The sequence below is a fragment of the Chelonia mydas genome, chromosome 6, assembly GCF_015237465.2.
Source record: "Chelonia mydas isolate rCheMyd1 chromosome 6, rCheMyd1.pri.v2, whole genome shotgun sequence".
Classification (NCBI taxonomy): Eukaryota; Metazoa; Chordata; order Testudines; family Cheloniidae; genus Chelonia; species Chelonia mydas.
Genome location: NC_051246.2, coordinates 109245553 through 109269948, shown reverse-complemented (window position 1 = coordinate 109269948; position 24396 = coordinate 109245553). Strand labels below are relative to the sequence as shown.

The 24396-nt window shown below is 41.6% G+C and overlaps 1 protein-coding gene across 8 annotated transcripts in view; it reads right to left on the bottom strand.

Annotated features, from left to right (window-relative positions):
* The window catches only part of EML1 (EMAP like 1), a 194918-nt gene that overhangs the window by 135174 nt on the left and 35348 nt on the right, over window positions 1-24396 (bottom strand). The window contains exon 1 of one of the 8 annotated variants that reach the window (XM_007064957.4): window positions 1064-2236. The exons of 2 other annotated variants lie outside the window; for them this stretch is intronic. In XM_007064957.4, the coding sequence (XP_007065019.2) occupies window positions 1064-1130 (67 nt within the window). In that variant the 5' untranslated portion in view covers window positions 1131-2236. Of the gene's footprint in view, window positions 1-1063; window positions 2237-24396 lie in introns of those variants that run through there. 5 more of the 8 variants (XM_043549373.1, XM_043549371.1, XM_037900937.2 and 2 more) reach the window with 5 other exon arrangements.

The window sequence follows — 24396 nt, the reverse complement described above, 5'->3', positions numbered from 1 at the left end:
TATATTACTTTAAAGTTACCTTAAATATTTTCCCCAAGCAGCTACAAACACCAGCTAATCAAAATAAACATACCTCCAACCATCCTGCAAGGCCAATTATATCAGTATTTCCTCTGATGGTATTGGTTATTCCCCTTTCCTTTTTTTTTTATGCTCTTTTATTGCAAATTCAGCTGCATCTCTTTCACACAGTCATCCAAGCACAACTGCGATTTGAACAAATCCCTCCTATGAAATATGTCAGAAACTACAGAACTTAGTAACTGATGGGTTTAGTTTCAACCCAGCATTTTATCCTAAAAATAGCCTCACTTGGGATCATAAATCTTAAGTATACACATGTAACAAATCTCCAGCAATACACAAAACATGAAACCCTCAGAGAGAAAATCTTTAACTAATGCACATTACAGTACTTACAACTTTCAACTCTCCCCCCCCCCACCCCTTCATACAAGACATGGTGATGTGAAATAAACACGTGTCAGTTGGACATGGTTTTACCAACAAGGTGGTGGCTCGTGCACATTCAAATGCAGAGCTGGGTCTTACGCACACACAGTGGTGGGGTGGGGGTCCACTTTTTCGCTATGTGGGAAAAACAGATCGTTGTTACAGACCCACGCACACGAACGAACCAGATGCCAAGGAAGTTCAGCACAAGGGGGCCACCTAATACCCTCCACACGCAGCAGTAGCAGCAGCAAACATAGTCCGCTTTGCGCTGAGGGATAGGAGGGCGGCGGGGCAAAGTTTTCCCCTCCCTCTTCCCCGGAGTGAAAATCAGGAGCTCCACAGTTTCAGCAGAGGCGAAGATCCACAAGAGCCCGGGAAAAGCCCTCTCGGGAGAGGGTGCGGAAGGGGGATTTGCCAAGCCCGGTCCTGGCTCCGCACTCAGCCCCCACTTGCAGATAGCCAGGGCGCAGCGGCACTTCCAAGGCAGCTCCCGCAGTCCGGGCTGCCGCCGGGGCCCGCTGCCTGCCGGCCCCGGGCCCGCTCAAGGCGGGAGCACCGAGCTCCGCACCCGGGCGGGCGGCTCTGGCGGGGCCCAGCCCGCTCTTACCGTTGCAGAACTGGAGCAGCGAGGACGTGTCATAGAGGCTGCTGTAGCTGGAGAATCCGTCCTCCATCCCGGCGCTCCCCTCTCCGCTCCCCCGGCCTCTGTCCGCCCGGCGCTGGCGGCGGCTCCCTGCTCTCACCCACACACCGAGGAGCTGAGGCGGCTGGGGCCGGCCTGCTGCCTGCCTCTGTCAGTTACTATGACAACGCATTCACTCCGCCGCGGCTCGGGCTGCCGCTTCTCCTCTGCCTGTGGCGCGGCGGGGGGGGACCCTGCTTCTCCCACTGACGAGAGGGGGAGAGTAGAGGCTGCTTCTCCCTCCCTGTGACTGGGGGGGCTGCTGCTCTCCCCTCCCTGTGACTGGGGGGGCTGCTGCTCTCCCCTCCCTGTGACTGGGGGCGGCTGCTCTCCCCTCCCTGTGACTGGGTGGGGGCTGCTTCTCCCCTCCCTGTGACTGAGGGGGTGCTGTTTCTCCCTCCCCTGTGACTGGGTGGGGGCTGCTTCTCCCCTCCCTGTGACTGGGGGGGTGCTGTTTCTCCCTCCCCTGTAACTGGGAGGGGGCTGCTTCTCCCTTCCCTATAACGGGGGGGGGGCTGTTTCTCCCTCCCCTGTAACTGGGAGGCTGCTTCTCCCTTCCCGGTGACTGGGGGGGGGGGCTGCTTCTCCCTCCGCTGTAACTGGGGGGCTGCTTCTCCCCTACTTGTGACTGGGGAGCTGCTTCTCCCCCCCCCCCCAGTGACTGGCGAGGGGGGGCTGGTTCAACTTCTCCCACTGAGGGTCAGGGGGTTGGTTAGCGGCTCCCTCTCATGGGTGGGGTGAGGGGAGTGATGGGGCGGTCGAGGCTCCTCCGGCCCCGCGCGGGGGTGGGTGCGGGGACCAGTGGGGCTATTCTCGCTGCAGTGCTGGGGGCAGTGGGGCTGCTTCTCCGCCTGGTGGGTGGCAGGCAGGGAGGGAGCGGGCTGCGTCTGTCTGCCCCCCGGCAAGGCAGGGGTAGCCGAGCCGAATCCCGGGAGAAGCCCCTGCCCCAGCCCCGACGAGAAGGGCGATGCCCAGCTCTGCGGTCTCCGCCTGCGGCGCTCCTCCGAGCAGCGAGGCCGAAATACCAGCACAGGAGCCGGGCCCGGGGCGAGAGATGCTGCGGCTCAGCTAGGCGTGAAAGCGCTGCCGGGCGGCCGCAGGGAGGGGTGGGGAGGGGGGAGAGAGATGGAGAAGGAGAAAAAGAAAGTGAAAGAGAAGGCGGGGTGCGGAAGGGGGGTGAGAAGGAGGAGTAGGAGGGATGATGAATGTGTCTGGTGTTCGGCAGAGCAGCAAAGCAGCCATTTCTGGCCACTCGCTCTAGCCCGAACCTCCCACGCTCCTTGCTCACGGACTTTGGCTGCTCTGCCGGGCGGGCCGAGCCGAGCTCCTTTTTGCCACCAGATGGGGAAGCAGCCACCGCTCCCAGCACACAGAAGGGCCGGGCAGACAGATTTGCTAATGGAAATAAATGACTGAACCACTCGACCCATCCAAAAGGCAGCGGCCAGGCGTTTTATCATTCACTGATGTAGAGAAGCATCCACACAGTCACATAACGGGGTGGGCTGGGGAGGGTGACGAGGTTGGGAAGAGACTGCAAAGACTCTTAATGTAAAACAATCTCCGGTCCAGGGAGTGAGCTGTGTGACTCATTAAAGGCCTGCTGCATCTCCACTGCAAACTCCTGCTTGGTGGTGCTCGGGATTTTAAAATTTAGCTCCACTCCATTCACAAGTAAGAAGAAAAAAGGGATTTCATCTTTTTCTATTTCTCTGATTTCATTTATATTGTAAGCACCTTGGGGCAGAGGCCTTTGAGAGCTATAAAAATTACCTTTCATACAAGCAAGTGAAAAGCAGAAGAGGTTGTATTGTTAAAAGAAAATGTTCTTAAGCAAGGGGGCAAGGTACAGTAAGAATGAATCTCTTAATTTTGGGATAGAAAATTACACAAGACAAGAAGATACCAGTAAAGTGACTGAGCAGATTTAGTGGGACAAAACTCTCCCAAGTGACGTTTCTGATATTAAGGATCACAGATCAGAATACACTTGTGTCCTGCTGAGAAGTTCTGCTATCACTGTTCAGGTTTTAGAACTTAGAAGCCTTGATTTTCAGATTTAAATATCTCAACAATTTAAGTTTTGGGGATGAATTATGCATATTGTCAACCTAAGTGCACCATATAATATATACACCATATCAGCATCCATCTTTATATTTATGCTTATCACTATTTTATCTAGATAAGTGGTTCTCAAACTTTTTTTTGTGGACCACTTGAAAATTGCTGCGAGTCTCGGCAGACCACTTAGTGATCTTTCCAAATGTTGTATGTACCATTAGCTAACTATTGTAAAGCGCTTTGGATAAAAGTGCTACATAAAAAAAAACTGTAATAATAATTAACTTTTTTTGTTCTACAAATAAAAGCACACAACTCATTTTAATATCAGTAGTCTTATCTTTCTAATGCAATGGATGTGCCCTCTCTCACAGGTGCCAACTTTCCTTGGTGCCGGTGGGTACTCATGCCCCCCCCGCCCCCAGTCCTGCCCCGACTCCGCCCCCTCCCTGCCCCTATTGGACCCCTCCCCAAATCCACACCCCGGCCCCGCCTCTTCCCCGAGCACGCCGTGTTCCCCCTAATTCCCCCTCCCTCCCAGCGCTTGCCACGTGAAACAGGTATTTCGCTGCGCAAGCACTGGCGAGGAGAAGCAGGACACTGCGGCATGCTCAGGGGAGGAGGCGGAGCGAAGGTGGAGGTGAGCTGGGGCAGGTGGCTGGGGAGGGGAGCTGCTGGTGGATGCAGAGCACCCACCAATTTTTCCCCATGGGTGCTCCAGCCCCGGAGCACCCATGGAGTCAGCGCCTATGCCCTCTCTCCCCCGCCACGGCAGCCCACGAGCTGGGGCAGAGAGGGGTCTCTTCATCTCTCCCCTGCCGCGGCAGCCCCTGAGCTGGGGCTGGGAAGGAAGGGAGTCTCTCCCTCTGTCCCCCGCAGCAGCCACGGCACTGAGGCTGGGAAGGAGGGCTGCCTCTCCCCAACAGCCGCAGTTCTGGAGCTGGGGAAAGTTGCCTTTCTCTGGCCACTGCAGCCCTGCATGTCCCAAATTCACTCCACCCCCTCTTCTCACCCCACTGCCCCTCCCACCTATTCCCTACTCTCCCCAAGGCCACCACCTCACCTTACATGTGCATCTTCTCCAGGGTCCAGGCACCTAATTAGTGGAGCCATGCCTGAGCGGCTCCACTAATTAGGTAGGTGGCCCTTCATTCTCTCATGTGCAGCTGCCCAGGCGCGCACCTGAGAAGGAACTATCCTCGGACCACCTGAATGGAGCTCACGGACCACCACAGTTTGAGAACCTCTGATCTAAATCCCTTCTTAGCCTCAGTCCAGCAATTGCTTGCTTGCTATTTTAAATGTGCAGTAATTATTTCTTGCAGAACTAACACAGCTCTCCTGGGCGTTTTCTTTAAGGCATGTATGGTCCATCCAACCATTCCAAAAACACTAGGTTGTTCCTTAGATAAATATTGTGGGGGGGTTTTCAGCACACAGATACCTGCTACACCATCTAGGCATAGGAAAGTGGAGTTCAGGTTTAATACAAATGTTAACTGAGAATTTAGATCCTTTTAAAACATCCTTTTCATATTTTTAGTTTATTCTTTCTCTCTCTTTTTGAAAAATATGTTTTGGTATGCTAGTTTCCCATTAGCTCCAGACAGATTAAACATAATTACTGTGCTCTCAGCAAGGTGTCAATGGAAGTGGAATCTATACCTCATTAAGATGTCAAACAACTTCAATATAAATCTATGAAAACCTCATTATGATGTATGATTTTGATGCCAAAACAATTTCTGCATAGGCCTGTAGAGATCCCAATACAGTAGGAGTTAAATTAAGAATTGCATTCACAAGTATTACCTTTGTAGTAAATTATCTACTGTCAGCAAGGTAACCCACAATAAAATCCCAGGGCTCCAGAAGTTTTGATAGGGGGGAGCCAATATCTTTCACAACATCTGGACAAACAGAGGAAAGGACAAAATGGAGCAGCTCAGCTCCAGTTCAGAGATGGGCAATTAAAAGCCATTTAGAAAATTAAATACAAAACTGAGGCAAGGGCAGCCCTATTAAAGGGAGATTAAATATCTAAAACCTTAATGTTGACTAACTGTTAAATTTCCTATAAAGGTAACACCTGAATGAAACCTATCAGTTATCCATGCTGTGCAAATCAGCTGAATGCTGTGACATAAAATAATTTCAGTTAAAGTCCCTAGACACTGTTATGCCATTATATTCTGAGGCCAAAGGTTAGAAATGAAAAACAACATAATAATTTAATTCTAAAGATTTCTAGACTTGCTACAATCTTATTAAACTACACTATAGAACCACAAAATGAAAAAGAACTTAAATCCTCACAATGTGCACAATGGAACAATAGATCTGAAAGATTCACTAATGTGTCTGTGAGAGCTCTGGTGGTGCAGCTCATCAATGAAAAAATTATGTTTACAATTCATTATTCAGTAAACTGTATACTTAATTGATTTGTACAAATATAAACTAGTGCATTTGAAAATCTGAAACTGTATAAATGGGAATGGAGCATTCTGAACAATTCATTAGGGATTGATTTGTTTGTGTTTGTGATTGTTTATTGTTGAAAATGTAAAATTTCTGGGCAACATCTCATTTTTGGAAAAACAATTTTGTAACTATTTAATTCTTTAAGTATTTCCTGTACTGAGTAATGAAATGCAAATAATTAATTGGTTACTGAGAATGAAAGAGCTTTTGCAAATCCTTCAGAGAATTTTCCAGAGTTATAACTTCAAAGTGTAGTGCGAGTACATAATTTATTTTGATTTTAGGGCAAAGGAATTTTGCTCTCACTACCCATTTACAATGCAATAATCAAAGACTTTTGATATTTAGAGTACTGTATTGCTGTTTTGCTCCTTTTTCTTTGTTATTGCTAAGCCTTTTGCAATAGCAGTGAATATCAAAAGTATTATATATTTCACATTAACGCTACCATTTAGCATTTTCACATCAAAAGTAGTGTAATTCATATCCATGGAAATCCCACAGAACTGTATGGCATTATAATGTGAGCTTTTGATTAATATATCATTTCAGATCAAGGATAAGGAGTCCCAGTTACAATGTCAAAATGAAGTTAGGCTAGTGAAAGTTATACTATCATTATACAAAAGCTAAATAACTGAAACCGAACATAAAAATCATTACCATGTTATTTACATTTAACAATAATGTTGAGAGAGAAGTCCATAAACACAAGCACATTCCACATAGTTAATAGAATCAGTAGTAAGGTATGGAGTATTTAACTGCTAGGTGATTGGTTAAAATCTAGTCCAGTTTGGTAGTGACAGAAAGTTTTTATCATTTGATGGCTGTTTGGAGTTGATCTTAGTTCAGTTCAAAGAGCCAGATTCAAATACCCTTTCTCATACTGAGTAGCACTTCCGTCTGTGAGAAATCCCATTGCCTTAATGAGCCTATTTTCAGAATAAACTGCTACTCAGTGTGAGTAAAGGTATCAGAATCTGCCCCGTAGTGAACAAGAGTCTGCATCACAATAAACATTAGCACAACTAGAACTAGTTGGGCCCCGCTTTGGGTAGGTTTAGCCGAAACCAACATTCAGTTTTCCACAAAGACTGAATTGCTTCCTCATCCATGGTGGTGTTTTCTTCAGGTCAGTGTAATGCATTTTTGCAGGGCATCACAAAGAAGCTTGCATTGTGACTGCTCATGCTGCACCTATTCTGTGCACAGTGAGCGGACAGTATCCTCCAAGACAGTTAAGTCAGCACCCTTAGCAAGCACTAAATTCACTAATAATTGTTAAAGAATAAAATTGCAGAATATGACCTTTTTTCCCTGAAGAGGGTTTCCAAGTATAGACCTATTTCCAGGTATTTGTGAGTGGGATTCTGTGACTAGGCCCTATTACAGTCTCAAATAAAGATTTTCTTTTAATTTATCCTGTAAGAAAGGAAGAAACAGTGACCACCTAGTCACCTTTGTGCAAACACATCAACTGCTAGAATAATGGTTCTCTCTAAATAGCACAGTTTCACTGTTTCAAGACCAGCAGGGGTCTTTGTGAGTGTCACTACAAAGCTTGCTTCATACATATGGGCAAAGAGGGGATTCAAGGGAAGAAACATGATTATACAAGCACAGTCTGGGTACATTAAAAATACAGTATAACAAATGTGCAATGAAACCGTCAAAGGTTTGTATGTTTTATAATCCAAATGTAAGTATGTTGCATTATGCCTGTGTACAACATGTTGTTTTGAGTGGTAATGAAGTATAGTTTTCTGTGTAATTAGTAAATACTATAGAAAAATCAATCCATTCAGAAAAATGGCACTTTGTAAATAGATTGAATTGTAAACGTATATGGAGTGCTTTGAAGATGAAAAGAATAATACTTTGCATTTTGATAACATCTTAAATTAAAACATCTTAGAGTGCTTTACAAGGAATAGTGATTTTAGACTTACGCCACCATTTTGAACTAAGTATTATCCTTATTTTACAGATTTGGAAAATGAGATAGAAAAATCACAAGACTTACCCAACATTACACAAGCAGGCCAGTGGGAGAATCAAAAATAGACTGACTCTCAATCATGTGCTTTAACCACTAAACAATCCTGCCTATGAATGCTACAGACAGTACCTGTACAATTTATTATTAAATATTTGCAAGTGCAATAGCCAGATTCATAATATTCTCATTACCATAACTACCCTGAAACAAATTAGATACAATGCACTTCAATACCTGTAACAAAGAAAATATATAGCATGTATAGCATTAGATCTACACATTTGACACCCTGGTCTAGTCTGAGAAGATGCAACACAAATGAACAGGAAAACAACACATTTTTTTCTAATGGGAACAGCAACAGATGCCTTTGAGACATTAATAATATTAGGTGTTGGTGCAAAAATTCTCTCTCAGAATCACAACTCTGGGCCATCTGTGCCAGATCCTATCATCCCATGGCTAAAGACACAGACAATTCAACAAGGATCCCATCAAGAAGTTTCCCCTGCAGCACTCCTTCAAGAACACAGTTTTTAGTGATCCCTGCCTTAGATAGGGTGTGAAACCTCCCAATCCCATGCTTCCTTAGGCTTTATGGCAAGGGGAGCCCTTTATGCACAGAGGCAAGAACCATATTGCATACCATGGAACTGCCATTTCTTCCCCATGGCAGCAGTCCTCCATTGGCAGGGTTGCCCATGGTGGCACATTAACAGAGACCAAGGAGACTTAGAGGCAGTTAATACAGATCTGAGCTGTAGTAATTCCCTCCCAGACTGAGCTCAGCAGGGGATGGTGCTGCAGAGGGTGGTCTCTCTCCTATCACCCACGCAACTCTTGCAGAGCCCCTTGCACAGTCACTGTGGAGAGTCTTCCACAGATAGAAAAAGAGGGATAGTGCTAAGAAGCTGGCTCCCCATAGACATACCTTCTGCACAGGGAAGGGAAGAGCTATCCAGAGAGGATTCATTTTTTATATCTGAGTTACAACTGTAAATAATTTGATAACAGACAAAAGCTATTTATTAGAGATACACTAAGTCATATTAGTATCTTATCACACTTTGAAATCCAGCTAATACACAGATACACTATATTCATTTACAGTTTATGACTTTTGGATTGTATCACTGACGAATGAGATAATAGAGTGTGATAGTAACAAGATACAAAGTAGGGGCCTGATCCTGTGTGTCGTTCTTTCTCCTGTCTGTAGTCCCATTAAATATAGTGTAACTTCTGTTATGATTAAGAACTGCTAAAGGTTGCAGTATCTGGCTCATTATTACAGACTTTCATAATGAATTACTGGCAACAATACATGCCAGTGTAAACACAGTATGCTCTTGATTTGTGAATAAGATCCCATTAATATATTGAACAAAACACATGCAAGTAGCCTGTTATGATCAGCAGGCCATTTCTATATGTTTTTATCTTTATTTTACAAGCAAATAAATGTGTAGAGCCAATAAATGTGTTCTGCTCAATTACACTGGTGTAAACCCACTTAACTCAATGGTATTCTTTGGTGTAATTTAGAGAAGAATTTGGAAAGTAATCTTTAAAATGCTTGAATCGGTGGGGCAGGTCATATCTGCATATCATTTTTGTATCCATATCTCAGAACATATATACACACTCTAGAATAAACAAACCTAAAATAACAGTAGACATTTAAATAAAGTCACCGTAATGCGGCAGTGATGATATACAATAAAAACTCTCAATTTAACACATACTGCACTAATACTAGACATTTTTCTGTCAGTGTTTAGCATGAGATTTTGATTTGAATGTAACAATTTCCAAGAATGTGGAGATAGAAGAAGCAGAAGACAACAGTGAAGAAACAGGGTATCTGAACTGCTTTTTAAGATAGTATGCTCTCTCTTTCTCTTACTCACTCGCACCCCAAACCAATGTCAGGGTCCGTGGACAGAGAAAAGACCTGACCGCTATTTGCTACATTACTCAATCTGCAGAGGGATTATTTTATTTATGCATTATACCATCTGATATCTACAATCTTCCATCTTCCTGTATCACTGTTTAATAATTTTCTCATCAAGATACAATGCAATTAAGGTAAATAGAATCATCTCAAGGGAACTGCTGCACATTTGGTTAAATTAGCAGTCAGACACATAAATAATACACACACAAAAGTGTATGCAGTAGATTAAACACCATGTTAACTTATTATTATCAACTGTATATAAGAATTATCCAGTATCTTTTATTTCACTTTCTCTACTTGTGTTTAGAGTTTAAATTACTAACTTGTATTACTGTAAATTAGGAGCCTGTCTATGGCATTTTTTTTTAGTTCCCATGGAACTATAGAAAATGGCATTTGATAGACACATATCATGGCTAATGTCTTATGAGAAGCAAACTGAGAAGAATTACTAGACCTCATTTGATAAATGTGTACATGCTGTGATTGCCTTTTAATTAAAGATTGATAGGAAAAACTTAATTATGTGACTAAAAAAAAGTATAGAAAAATATAATTTACTTGAAGTCTGTACTACAGCCATTACACTTGAAAACTTGTAAATTTTGCCTATGCTAAACTAGCTCAGTATTTTTCCTGCTGGTAACCAATAACACTCTAGTATTTTTCTGTCAAATGTTGTATAAATATTTATATGTACAAATGGGGGGAAAGAGTGTAGGTCACATTATTATCACATGGATTATTCCTACCTAGAGAACTAGAAATTCCATGAATTTGCACTTATGGAATCTGATCTGGTTTGTCCCGTAGGGAGGTGGGGATTGAAAAGTTGAATCCCCTGGAACATGCAGAGAGTTCAGCCCACTAAACACACAGATTCCCTTGATATCTGCCAGAGCCCAAGGCCACCTGCACAGAAGCCCTACCTTTTTGCACGGCCTCAGCTACCCCCAGCCCTCTTCTGCCTTCATAACACTATCTCCCCAAAGCCACCTGGGGATGGAAGAAAGCAGATAAATTACCTGCTAACATCCCACCGGATTGGCTGGAGAAAATGCAACGGGGAGCAATGCTTTCAGATTTCAACATTGCCTTAAATTAATTTTAGCAAGTATTATGGATTTCATTTTTGTGGGTAAATATCATTTTGTTTTAAATTAAGCTACTGTATTTACTTTGGGGCCAAATTTATCCACAGAGTTCCACAGGTTGGCAACGAAGAGCAGACACATTACAGCCTGCAACCTAATTCACACCAGTTCTGTGTAATACAGGCTGTTTAATTTTCTTGGTTTTGTAATTTGGAGCAGAGGTGCCTAGAACTTAGATAGGTGCCTCTTTTTATTTTATTTTTTATATAAACCTAAATAGAATAAAATAAATAAATAAATGGCTGGATCCATGCAGGGCCCCATTGGCCTCAACATGGCATTGTGTGGGCATAATGGGTCAGATTGCAGGGCCATACAGTGGTGATATATACTGTCTTTAGGAAAGAATGCAACTGCCCTACCCTTAAAACTCCTCTGCCACCCATGGCGTGGTATTACTAATCCATCTCAGAGGAGATCACGCACAGCATTCTTTTCTTGAGTGATGGCACTCACGAGAGTCATGGACATAGGGGCAATAATGACACTCCCTGAATGAAGCACTGAGAAACTGCTTCGGCTCTGATGCCTGCCTGCCAGCCACTAAAACAAAAACAATTATACATTTGCCTCAGCTAACAAGTAATTTCATTGTTAAGAATATTGCCCAATGCAGAATTTTAACTCTTAAACATAAACTAATGTTTCATCACTTGACATTTCGCTACCAAACTACAAGAAAATAAGAAGCAAGACAACATCATGGCAATGGATAACAGAATGGAGGGAATTTGCAAAGGATTTTGTCACTTGTGCCCCCATAATTCAGGAAAAGACTGGATTAAAAAATGTTCATCCCCCTTGACGTGCAAGAACCAATCCTCCCCCCCCCCATGCCCCAATCAATCAATCAATCAATCAAAACAGTGGATTGAGTTTCAAAAGATAAGTACTGTGGAATGTGTGTCATAAATTAAACAAGAAGATGCAGGCATGAGCCAAAAGAAATAAGAACATAAACCCCCTGCAGTTGATGAAGGGCTGAAGGTTGCCAAGGGACACTGCATGACTACAGTACATTCCAGTTTAAGATTTTGCTTTAAGATTCAGCTCGATCAGTATCCTACCAATACCTACAGCCTTTTTGAATTAATGCTTTTACTCTTATGATTCTTTCTTCCTGTTAAACATCCTGTTTAAATATCAGTTCTTATTAAATAAAGTAAACACACTTTGGCCATGAGAATGACTATTTAAATATATCGTAGTATTTTTATAGGGGAGTGAGAAATTAAGGACCAAATCCTCTTGTCCTACTCCATAAACTTATCCCTGTATGCAAGTTATTCCCATATAAGTGAGAATGGGGCACTTAGCCTGTAAGCTCTTGCCATCCTCAGTGGCAATTGGCAGAGCTCCATTGACTTCAGTTGAGAATCTGACCTCATATTTTTATGTGCCTGTATATGCTATGAACATTTATGGTACTGTATAAACAAATAATTAAAAATAACACTGGTAGTTATATAATGGTCACCAGTTATATATATTATTTTGAAACAGGCCCTGACCAAAACTCCCCCCAATCTTTCTTTGGCAATGTTTGAAATTTGGATCCAGATTTTTCTGCTTGCACCCATCTAAAACATTATCTCTTCCTTAGTTCTTCAGTGTGTGATTTATTTCAAACAATACAAGATACAAGCAACTATTTTCTTATTCAGCAATCATTTCAGCAGAAAAACAAAAGATATCTATGTAGGTGTAGATCAATTTCTCACGCTTGATTAATAACAATAAATCCTTTTCAAACAAGTAAATGGTACCACTTTCCCTCACCTCCCATTTACCTCCCAGAAAGGGTATCTAAGCTGGCATCTACCATAAGACTGTATTAAATGACATTCTCACAGGCCTGTTGTTTTAAATTACACTTGGCTGCCATCCAAGGATAATGAATAAATAAAGCTTTATGCTGGAAAAGAATAAATATGAGTCACAATTTATAATTGTCAAAATGTGTGACCTTGTAGAAAATGATACAATTAGACAGACAAGACGCAGAGCAAGCATATCTGTTTCCGTTCAGGTTGGCTGAGCAAATCAGGGATACTTGAATCTTACTGAAAATTGCTGTTTCCCTGTCTGGACCAAATTCTGCCCTGACTTCCACCCCATTGGTGCAACACAATCATTGGCAGGTGTTGACACAAATTAGCCTTCTATGTTTTCCTCCTTTGGTTTGTCAAAAGTTGTTTCTTTTATCTTTCATTTGCCTATGATTATTTATTTCTGTAACTGGCTTGAGTCCATCAAGTCATTTAACTTAGATTACCAACAAAACAATTCTCAGTCACTGCTAAGCTGGGCTGAATTAAACCAGTAAGGTAAAGTAAAAAGAACCATCTAGTGTGCCATTCTTGTAATATTAATGGGCCTAATCTTGCCGCTATTTAAGACAATAACAAAATCCTCATTGACATCAATAGCAGTGTGACTGATTTTTAAAAGAAAGCAATGTAGATATGGGAAACTAACAATTACATTCTAATATACAAAACGTAGGGCCACCCTTTTCTACCTGAACATTTGCATATTATAACTTTTTAGTGGTCCAATGGAAGGGATGATTTTACCAATCAGGAAACTGGTATTGGGGAGGAGAGAGAGCCTTTCTTCTCTTGGTCTTTGTATCAGTTGCAAGCAAAAGCAATTTTCTAGTGGCCTTTGCAAAACAATCCACTGCCCCTTATCTAGTTACTAGTAGATAGGAAGAAAAAAATACACAAAGAGGGGACACCACATAGCTAAATCCACCATTACAAATGGTAATAACTGGGAACCTGAGGGCTGAATGGGCATGGTGACTGAACTACCCTCAGAACTGGTTGCTCCAAAACAGGTGTTAATGGGTCACAATGGTGAATAATGCAAGAAAGTCTGGTTTTTTTGCGCAGTGTTGTTTCTTTTCTGGTCCTGATCCCGTAACATTCACACAGGCAAAACTCATGGAGTCAAAACTGAATGGGAGCCTTGCATGCTCAAGGTGTGCAGGGCTACCTATCTGTTACCAGTTCAAACATGTTCTAATTCCTACTCATCAGTATACTTATGTAAAAAGTGCAAATACTGGGCCAGAGCCTCATTTTGTGTAAACCAGCAAGCTCCGCTGAAGTCAACAGATCTACAGCAACTTAAACCAGCTGAGAACTGGGCCCACTCTTACTATATTTATTTCTTGAAGAAAGCATGATAGTTTCTGTGCTTGATTCTCTTCTCACACTGGATTTTAGAGTTGGTCAAAATCTGAGTGGGAGGGGTTCCCCACAATTATATTTTGCTTTGAAAGGATATGCTTATTGCTTACCAGACAAATATAAATCTTGGGAAACAACAGCGCTCCTTAATTGTAACACTTATGATGTTTTCCCTATTAGCAGTATATTTTAAAATTATTTTTAATTGAAATCAAACTGTATTTGGCTTCATATCACAAAGTGCCACTGCACATGGAAGTAGAATGTTCTTGTATATTTGTATCATCTGGTCATATGAAAACAGTACTTTCTATGCTACATGAAGGCATTTCTCTGAAGGAGACTTTGTGTACAGAAAACAGCATTACATAGAAACTTTCTTCTCTAAAACCCCAGAAATTAGTGATACTTTATTCCAATTGCGATATCAAGCTACAATCCCATAATAATTGCATTAAAATAATTATTAACCTTCAAGGCTACAATGAAATGTCCACTTTATGAACTGGTACTCTGTAGTCAAAGCAAAATCAAGTTTGGGTAAGAGCTCTTTGGATTACACCTACCTAAGGTTTAAATTTAACCTCACAAAACTTAGACATCTTTGGAGTACTCATGGACCTGAGTCAGAAAGTTCAAATCTAATTCCTTTATCAAGTTAAGGCTGTTTGGACCGACAATTCTAGTTCAACACATTGTAGTGATGGGACAGCTATCCATGTACAACATAGAGGGGTGTTCAGATTCAGGGATTTGGTCCATCTCTAATTTTTAGGAATGCAGGTGAAGAAAAAACAAACCCAAGCAAACACTGTATTCATTAAAATGGCATTTTAAACTTTCCAATCCATACTAGGTGTCCTTCTTGTCAATCTTCAGTCATGGAGTCACTGATCAGAGCTGCTCAATGAGATGGGAGGAAGGCATTTGGGAGTGTTTAGTGGCTTTTTAGGTCTTACAGCTAGGTGGCAAATTTTTTCTGCGTGGAAGACAGAAACAGTTCTGATGGATGAAATAATGGGCTATGTGGTTCATACTGATTGTTCTTTGTAACACAGATACAAGCTGAGGTCCAGTCCGATGGGCAATTTGGGTTCAGTAAAAACCTGTTCTTACTCAGCTGTGCCTTCTTCACAAGCAGTCACTATGGTAATGGGAAAATATTGTGAGCTTAGGAATTATGGGAAAATGACTCAGAGAGTGTAGAAAAAGGAACATTGAAAAGCTTAACTCCCAGTGGACACATAATACTCTTTTTAAAATAAATATGCACAAGTAGTGGATAATGTTGGCATTACAGAGCCTGTTACTGCTCTACACCAATGTGGTTACTGGTAGAGAAAGTGGCTACATAACCTGATTTAGGGCTGCATACTCCCACTCCCTTATGCTGTCAGAGGGAAGCAGAGGCCAGCGGTGGATTCACAGTATGCACCTCCTCAAGCCTGAATAGTGTCCCCCTTCAGGATAATTGTATGATTGGGGCTGCATAAATCAGGAGGGAACATGTTTGGGCAGACAGGATTGGAGGTGGGGTCCAGCCACTCTATCCCTATGTTCCCCTCCCAAATCGTCAGGCTGCTAATTTTGCTTGTGAAGCCTCAGAGGCTCGTGGGAGGAAGTAGCATATGTTAACTCTCACTTCTCACTGACTCCTTTTCCATGGAACTGGAATATGGCCCAGGTGCAGGGATGGTGGCCAAAGGCAGCACAGTCCTTTTGGAGCCATACGACCAGACGGACCCACTGCACAGGAACATATAAACAAGGACTGCCATACTGGATCATACCAGTAGTCCAGCTAGCCCAATATTCTAGGGTCTTTAGGTGCTTCAGAGGAAGATGCAAGAAACCCCAAAATAGACAATTATGGAATAACCTGCCCACAGATTAATTTTCTCTCCAATTCTGTTGATTCATAATTGGCTTATCCCTGGAAGCATGAAAAATTATATTCCTTATTTTAAGAAAAATTATCCTATCTATTGTAACTATTGATGTTCTTTTGATCCTGTCATAAATATAAAGGGAAGGGTAAACCCCTTTAAAATCTCTCCTGGCCAGAGGAAAAATCCTCTCACCTGTAAAGGGTTAAGAAGCTAAAGGTAACCTCGTTGGCACCTGACCAAAATGACCAATGAGGAGACAAGATACTTTCAAAATCTGGGAGGAGAGAGAAAAACAAAGGGTCTGTGTGATGCTTTTGCCGGGGACAGAATAGGAATGGAGTCTTAGAACTTAGTAAGTAATCTAGCTAGGTATGTGTTAGATTATGATTTCTTTAAATAGCTGAGAAAATAGCTGTGCTGAATAGAATGAATATTCCTGTCTGTGTGTCTTTTTTGTAACTTAAGGTTTTACCTAGAGGGATTCTCTATGTTTTGAATCTAATTACCCTGTAAGGTATTTACCATCCTGATTTTACAGAGATGATTCTTTTTTTAACTTCTATCAAAAGTCTTCTTGTAAGGAAACTGAATGTTTTTTCATTGTTCTAAGATCCAGGGGTTTGGGTCTGTGGTCACCTATGCATATTGGTGAGGATTTTTACCAAACCTTCCCCAGGAAGTGGGGTGCAAGGGTTGGGAGGATTTTGGGGGGAAAGACGTGTCCAAACTACGTTTTCTCAGGAACCCAGATAAAGTTTGGTGGTGGCAGTGGAAGTCCAAGGGCAAAGGGTAAAAAATAGTTTGTACCTTGGGGAAGTTTTAACCTAAGCTGGTAAAAGTAAGCTTAGGAGGTTTTCATGCAGGTCCCCACATCTGTACCCTAGAGTTCGGAGTAGGGAAGGAACCTTGACAGATCCATATAAATATCTAATCTTTTTCTGAATCATGCTAAGCTTCTGGCTTCAGCAATATTCTGTAATTGTGAGTTCCACAGGTAATTTATGTGTTATGTGAAAGAATATTTTTCTTTTATGAATTTTGAATATTCCGCCTTTCACTGTTAATCAATATCCACTTGTTATTGTATTCTGAGAATAGATGTGCCCAAGCTATCTATGCTGTACAGTACCATTCATTATTTTCAATACCTCGGTTATGTCTCCCTTTTAATCTAAACTGTTCCAATCTTTCAATTCTCTTCTCATATGCAAATCTCTCCATGCTGGAAGAGGTTAGAGCTTCTTTTCTGTGGATCCTTTGGCTATGTGAAGTTTGGAACCTATCCCCCATTCTTCTACTCTGGCTTGCAAGCCCCTCCTTCTTCTTCATCACAAATTCAGTGAGCTGGACCCTGGAGAGCATCCTGGACTCTCTGATCCCACTCCCATGGGTTATACTGTGAGAGGGTACAACAAAGCCCCCAGGCATAAACATTATTATACTGTATTCTTTTACTTTAAAAATACTGGCCAGCAGTATAGTTGCTCAGCAACATGAAACTGTGTAGCACTGCTGGTTTCATTAAACTTTTCCCCTGGCCAACGCAAATAAATAATTGACAATGATTTTGGTGTAAGATGTCCATTGGAATTTCAATAATTAATTTTTTTATCTATTTATTCCATATCTGGAATGATGAAGGAACAATCAGTACAAACTATTAAATACAATACTTGTCGGAGAAAATATCTATACGTACATAGCAGTTTATAATTTTTGCAAAGAAGCGGTATCAAACAATGGAATAAATGTCAAAAAGCCTATAATTATTTATTTACACAACACTCTGCATCTTCTTTTCTGTACAGATAATTACAGGCTATGGTGCAGTTTTACCTGAGAATGGATTGTAAAAATCAAATGTACTTTTCATCAATTTTGCTGCTGAATTACTTGTTTACTATGTCAATATGGGTAATAGCTAAATTCACTGCAAACAGTGTCAACACATTTCCCCCCCTATTATCCCTGCAGAGTCACAGCTTTAATTGATTGATGGCACTACCAGAACCTTTTCCTTCAAATATAAAAGCCTCTTTGTAAGGGCAGTTACCACTATTTCATGAAAGGTGCATTTAGTGCAGGTGTGTATTAGTGAACAGCTGAGAAAAAGAGAGGGCTCTAGAGAACTTCTACTCTGAAGTTACTACAGAGAATTCTTTCCTGGGTCTCTGGCTGGTGAATCTTGCGCACATGCTGAGGGTTCAGCTGATGGCCATATTCGGGGTCGGGAAGGAATTTTCCTCCAGGGCAGATTGGAAGAGGCCCTGGGGGTTTTTCGCCTTCCTCTGTAGCATGGGGCATGGGTCACTTGCTGGAGGATTCTCTGCACCTTGAAGTCTTTAAACCATGATTTGAGGACTTCAATAGCTCAGACATAAGTGAGAGGTTTATTGCAGGAGTGGGTGGGTGAGTTTCTGTGGCCTGCGTTATGCAGGAGGTCAGACTAGATGATCATAATGGTCCCTTCTGACCTTAATATCTATGAGTATGCTATAAACAAGAGTAAAGAAATAGGGATAATTCCTTTAACCCTAACGGAGGAAAAACTCTCACTATTTTTCACTGAGTGATGGCTGTAGGAATCAGACCTGATGGAGCAGAAATTAAAAGGGACAAATTCTGCATAGTATCATAGAAAGGTAGAGCTGGAAGGGACCTTGAAAGGTCATCAAGTCCAGCCCCTCATGCTGAGGCAGGACCACGTATAACTAGGTCACCCTGACGGGTGTTTGTCTAACCTGAGGACTTTAATGAGCATATCTTTTTCAAGTCCAGGGGTGAAACTCTGGCCTCATTAAAGTCAGTGGCAAAACTCCCATTGATTTCACCTGATATGAGTACCACACATGCATCCAGGAATAAAACTTTGGCCCACAAGTGTCACTATGAAGCAAGGAACATGTGTAAACTGAAAATAATAATTGAAAATAAAACTTTGCATTTCTAAAGCTCCTTTCATCTGTGGAGATCAAAGCATTTTAACACTGTTAATTAATACATTAAAACTCACTTCATCCCTATGAACTAGGCATTATTAATAGAATCATAGGACTGGAAGGGACCTTGGGAGGTCTTCTAGTCCAGTCCCCTGCACTCATGGCAGGCCTAAATATTATCTAGACCATCCCTGATAGATGGAGATTCCACAACCTCCCTAGGCAATTTATTCCAGTGCTTAACTCCCTGACAGTTAGGAAATGTTTCCTAATGTCCAACGTAAACTGCCCTTCCTGCAATTATCCTCATTTTTTACAGAAGGATGGGTAAACCAAGGCACAGGAAGTTAAGTGATTTGCCACAGGTCACACAGTAAGTGATCAGAATCATGGAGACAAATTAATCTCTGGGGTATGATCCATAGAGTTTAATGGTGGTCTCCCAGAGTTGAATTTGGCCCATAGAATCTAGAGATAGAAAAAAAAAAACCACTAACATCCTGTAGTTAATCTCCTGGCAGATACAGAATCATTTCCTGAGCAGTGCTGGAGAAGCAGATGCTATAGGCTGGAGAGTGCCCAATGGATCCATGAAAATAGGAATGAACTGGCCAAACCCTCAGCAGAGAAGCATACAGAGGCCTAAGAGAATATTATGGCCATGAGGCAGCAATAGCAGCTATGAATCAACTTCACTGGGACGCCAGGCCCTGAAACAGGTCTCCTATAGGCTGTAATACTTTAGTTTAATTTCAGCTGTTGGATTGAGTCCATGTGCGCTGGGTGGTGTTGGTGGTCTGTGAAGTACAGGAGGTCAGTCAGCTGTTCTCAAACTTCATTGCACCACAACCCCCTTCTGCCAACAAAAATTACTACATGACCCTGGGTGGGGGTGGGCCAGAGCCCAAGCTCTGCCACCGCAGGCTGAACCTCTCGGGCTTCAGCTTCAGCCCTGGATGGCAGGGCTCAGGCTTCGGCTGCGGCTTCAGCCCCAGGTCCCAGCAAGTCTAACGCTGGCCCTGACGACCCCATTAAAACAGGGTTGTGACCCACTTTGGGGTCCTGACCCACAGTTTGAGAACTGCTGGGCTAGATGATTTGGTGGTTGCTTCTAGCCTTTAACTCTATGACTCTAATTCCAGTCCATACAGATAACCCCTGTGCAAAACCCATTTTCTTTATACAGGGGTCAGGATTTAGCCCTAAGAAATATAAGCTGACCTTTAGTATTAATTCATGTCACTGTAGCTTATATTTATTTGCTTATTTATTTATTTTGCAGCAGGATATGTGTTGAGGATGAAGGCTCAGCACAGATTTCGGTCCTTAGCTGAATTTGTTTGCTTTTGTGTTTTTTACGTTGGGATTTTAATGGAACTAAAATGCATTATCTGGAGTAGAACGTATTTATTATGGTTACAGGAATTCTAAAAACTTAAGAAAATAGGAGATCATTAATATACTATTAAGGAAAAAATAGTCTTGGAGGTGTGTGCGCATGTTAAATCTCTCATGCTCAATCTGACAGAATGCAAGCCACCTCCTTAGAAATACCTATTCATCCTGGCAATTTGTATCTACTGTAAATAAGCTATTTATATGCACTGAATTACAATCTCTAGGTCCTCTCCAAAGTTTCATTAATAATACTTACATTTGTATAAATGAGATTCTCTGAGCTTCACAACGATAATATTTCTATATTCATTTGTTTGGGACAATATAAAAAATAATTTCCCACCTTAAGTAAGGAAGGTGCTCACATATCCTGCAAAAGAACTAAAACTGACCAACAATATTAGAATGAACCATTCCCCGTTTGACTCAGAAATTATTTTGAAGATGAATTAAAGTAGCCTGGACAAAAATACAAAAAGGGTAATGATCAGATAGAACAGCAATGCCGGGGGCAGTTCAGGTGAATTGATATGAAGCAGAAACTAACTGAAACAAACAAAAACAAACCAGTTTTACTACGGTTGAATGGGAATTTATGGAAAACTAATATCTGTAACGTTGGTAAGCCCTAACATTAGGACACTGAACTGAAGACAGTGAACTTGGTGCCAGAAGTTATGCATTACCTAATAGGTCTGATCAAAATGTTCCATTATGATTCTGAAAGCAAAAGCTGGCAACAGAGAGATCTTTAAAAACCTACTGCACAGAGTACCTCATTCCAAAAATAATAACATCTACCGGATATTTCTAGGTTATTTGGAAAATATTCTAACAGGACCAGGGACCTTCTAGTCAACAGGAGTTGTGTTTGACTAACAGCTGTAGCATGGGGCTTTAAAATAAATCCACTGAACTAAAAGCTTCTCCCTTTGTGGTTTAGTTCCTGTGTATTTTAAAGCCTCCCTCTCCTCCTTTGATATACCTCAGGAGTTCAGATCAGGTAACATGCTCAAGCTGATGGTCTGTAAGGTCCCAACCATGACATCAGATGTGCTGGTATTGACTTTTACATCGTCAGGGAGTCCCACTGAAGCCAATGGGATGCCGTGCTGGCATAGAAGTCTAAAGAGGCACCCTTGCATAAAGACCTCTATGCTTTGGGGCACATAGCAAAGCATTTTCAATGGGGTGTGCATCAGTCTGGGATTCACTTCCCATCTTGGCCTGATATGGTTACATCTGATGCTCTTCAGGGCACACTGCAAGGTCAATCTGTTGATTGAGATGCTAAGATAAGCACATATAAAAGCCTGCATTAATTACAGTGGAAAATAGAATTCTAATAGGGTGAGTTGAGTAAAGATGGTCTCCCTTTTTGTGGGAGCGGAGTGCTTTAGTGTCACTGTTTATTACTACTGACTGTTCACACATCTAGGATTTTATATTATACATCCAAAAAATTAATGAACAGAATATTATGGAATGATTTTTACATGATGTTTTCTCAGATATTGGAATACTGTTGTTTTTTTAAAAAATACTTCAGATTGGACCAAATCCTTCAGTCCTTTCTTGGGCAATGAAGCTCAAGAAAGAACTGTCCAGTTAGTCCCATACTATGTAAAGAGATTTCCCCCCCCCCCCCATAAATAAATGTAAATTGTATTTGAACAATTTTTCATAAAAATAAAAATAAGAGCATATCCACTTTAACATAGACATCATTCATTGACAAGAGCACACAACACAGCATATGCTGAGAAATCCCCCCAAACCGTTACAAGACTGGGACAATCTTTCTTAGCAAAATGTAAAACACTCTGTAAGTTCTGATCTTTTCTGGCAATCTTTTTCTGTGAATTAATTGGAGGAGGTATCTATCTATCTAAGTCCATTTTTGATCATTTGATGCTATATTAAACATTGCAAAATTTAGGCAAAATAAAGTTCTGATGTAGTTTGCATACAGCAGATTTCATTTTAGCCAACCCAGCTGATCCAGTACTGGTTTTGTATTTCAAACAAAATTGCTAAGCTTTATCTTTAGAGATCTAGGCAAATGGGTGGCCATCATGGTGTGAGGCACCCATCCTTCTCTAGTGTTCCATTATGCCTGACTCACAATACTCCAGGCACAGGGCTGCCAATTAATGTAAACCAATTCAGGCTTACAGCTCTGTTGTAATCAAGGGTAGTGCTTCTGTACAGGTAGTTTATCTCATCCTCTGCAATTAGTGTTTGTTGTAGAAACAACATAGCAACCAATTTTCTAGGTGAGAAAGTATAGTGTCTGAAAAATTATTTACGTGCTGAATTAAAGTATATTGGAAATCATATCATTTCAAGAGAAAAAAAACATTCAGCGCTTTAACATTGACAGCTAAGTGCTTCAAGGAACAGCACATTAAAAATACACAGATAGATTCAAATGAAATCCCTTCTTATAAGCTGTAAACCCCCCCCCCCCCATTTACTACACTGTCTGTATTTCACATTTCTCTGGTGTTGTCCTACTTCTTAAAACACTTCAGTGTGTCATAAATAATCTATGAGACAAGATACTATGCATATGCATAATAATCATTGCTTTACAAGTCCATTTGCAGTAATGCAGAAAGATGTAGAAGGCTTACATTAAAAACTGTAGGAGTGAAAATTACTGCTAGATGATGTGGCGCAGAACTGGGCATTGACTTAGTCTTGTAAACACTGTAATAGGCTAGTTGTCTGCTAAGGATCTACTTACAATTATGGCTGCTTATTTTGTTAACAGTGTGCTATGGCCATATGTTTTAAGACCAGAGTTAATGACAACCTTCTGGAATTCATGCATTTATGGAAAAATCCCTTTCTATTCTAGTTTTGGACACACAATGTTATTCAAAGACTTCCCAGCCTTTTTGTTCCAGTATAAAAACAGAAAAATGTAGGCCGGTTATTCATTGATTTATGTTTACATTTTAGTATTATATATGAATTTTGGACTCAAAAGTTCAAGTGGTGTAAGTAGGCTGAAGTCACTGGAATTATGCCCACTTACTCTAGGGCCAAGAAGAGGAAGAACTCCATGCAAGTGGATAAGATCTTAGTGTCATAGGTAACAGGTTTTTTATTGCTATAGCTGTATTTGTTCAACTAAAATAAGTACAGATTAAAACAGGGATTTTCCCTAATCTAGTAGAGTGACAAAACAGTATGTACACGATACCTGATTTTTTTATAGTTTCTTTCACATGTGGAATAAGGCAAATTATTTACATGCAAGTGAAACAAAACTTTTGGGGGGAAATCCTGGTCCCATTGAATTCAATGGCTATGCCCCCTTTGGCTTCAGTAGAGCCAGTATTTCACCCTGAGACTATTGTGACAAAGTTCCTGCTCTACCTTGGTGGGTCTTGCGCTTATTGGCGGATTTGCTTGCCTTGGAGCTTCATGGCAGCCCTCAGCTTGGCCATTTTTCTGAATTCACAGTCCAGGTTGACTCCTCCAGTGTCTGGACAGGAGTTGGGAGGATTTGGGGGGAACCCGGGCTCGCCCTCTACTCCAGGTTCCAGCCCAGGGTCCTGTGGAATGCAGCTGTCTAAAGTGCCTCCTGGAACAGCTGTGCGACAGCTACAACTCCCTGGGCTACTTCCCCATGGCCTCCTCCCAACACCTTCTTTATCCTCACCAGAGGACCTTCCTCCTGGTGTCTGATAATGCTTGTACACCTCAGTCCTCCAACAGTCCACGTTCTACTCTCAGCTCCTAGTGCCTCTTGCTCCCAGCTCCTCACACGCACACCACAAACTGAAGTGAGCTCCTTTTAAAAACCCAGGTGCCCTGATTAGTCTGCCTTAATTGTCTCCAGAAGGTTCCTGATTGTTCTGGAACCTTCCCTGTTACCTTACTCAGGGAAAAGGGACCTACTTAGCCTGGGGCTAATATATCTGCCTTCTATTACTCTCCTATAGCCATCTGGCCCGACCCTGTCACACTATATAGACTTAGCTAAGTACAGAGACACACCTGACCAAGGTTTATGTGAATATATACAATGAGTATAACATCTCATACTGTATGCACAAAACATCTTTCATTCATTACAAACAGAATCACAAATTATACAGAGGGATCATGTTATCCACTTTAGGAATGCACCACCTTTGGGATTAAGTGCACATAA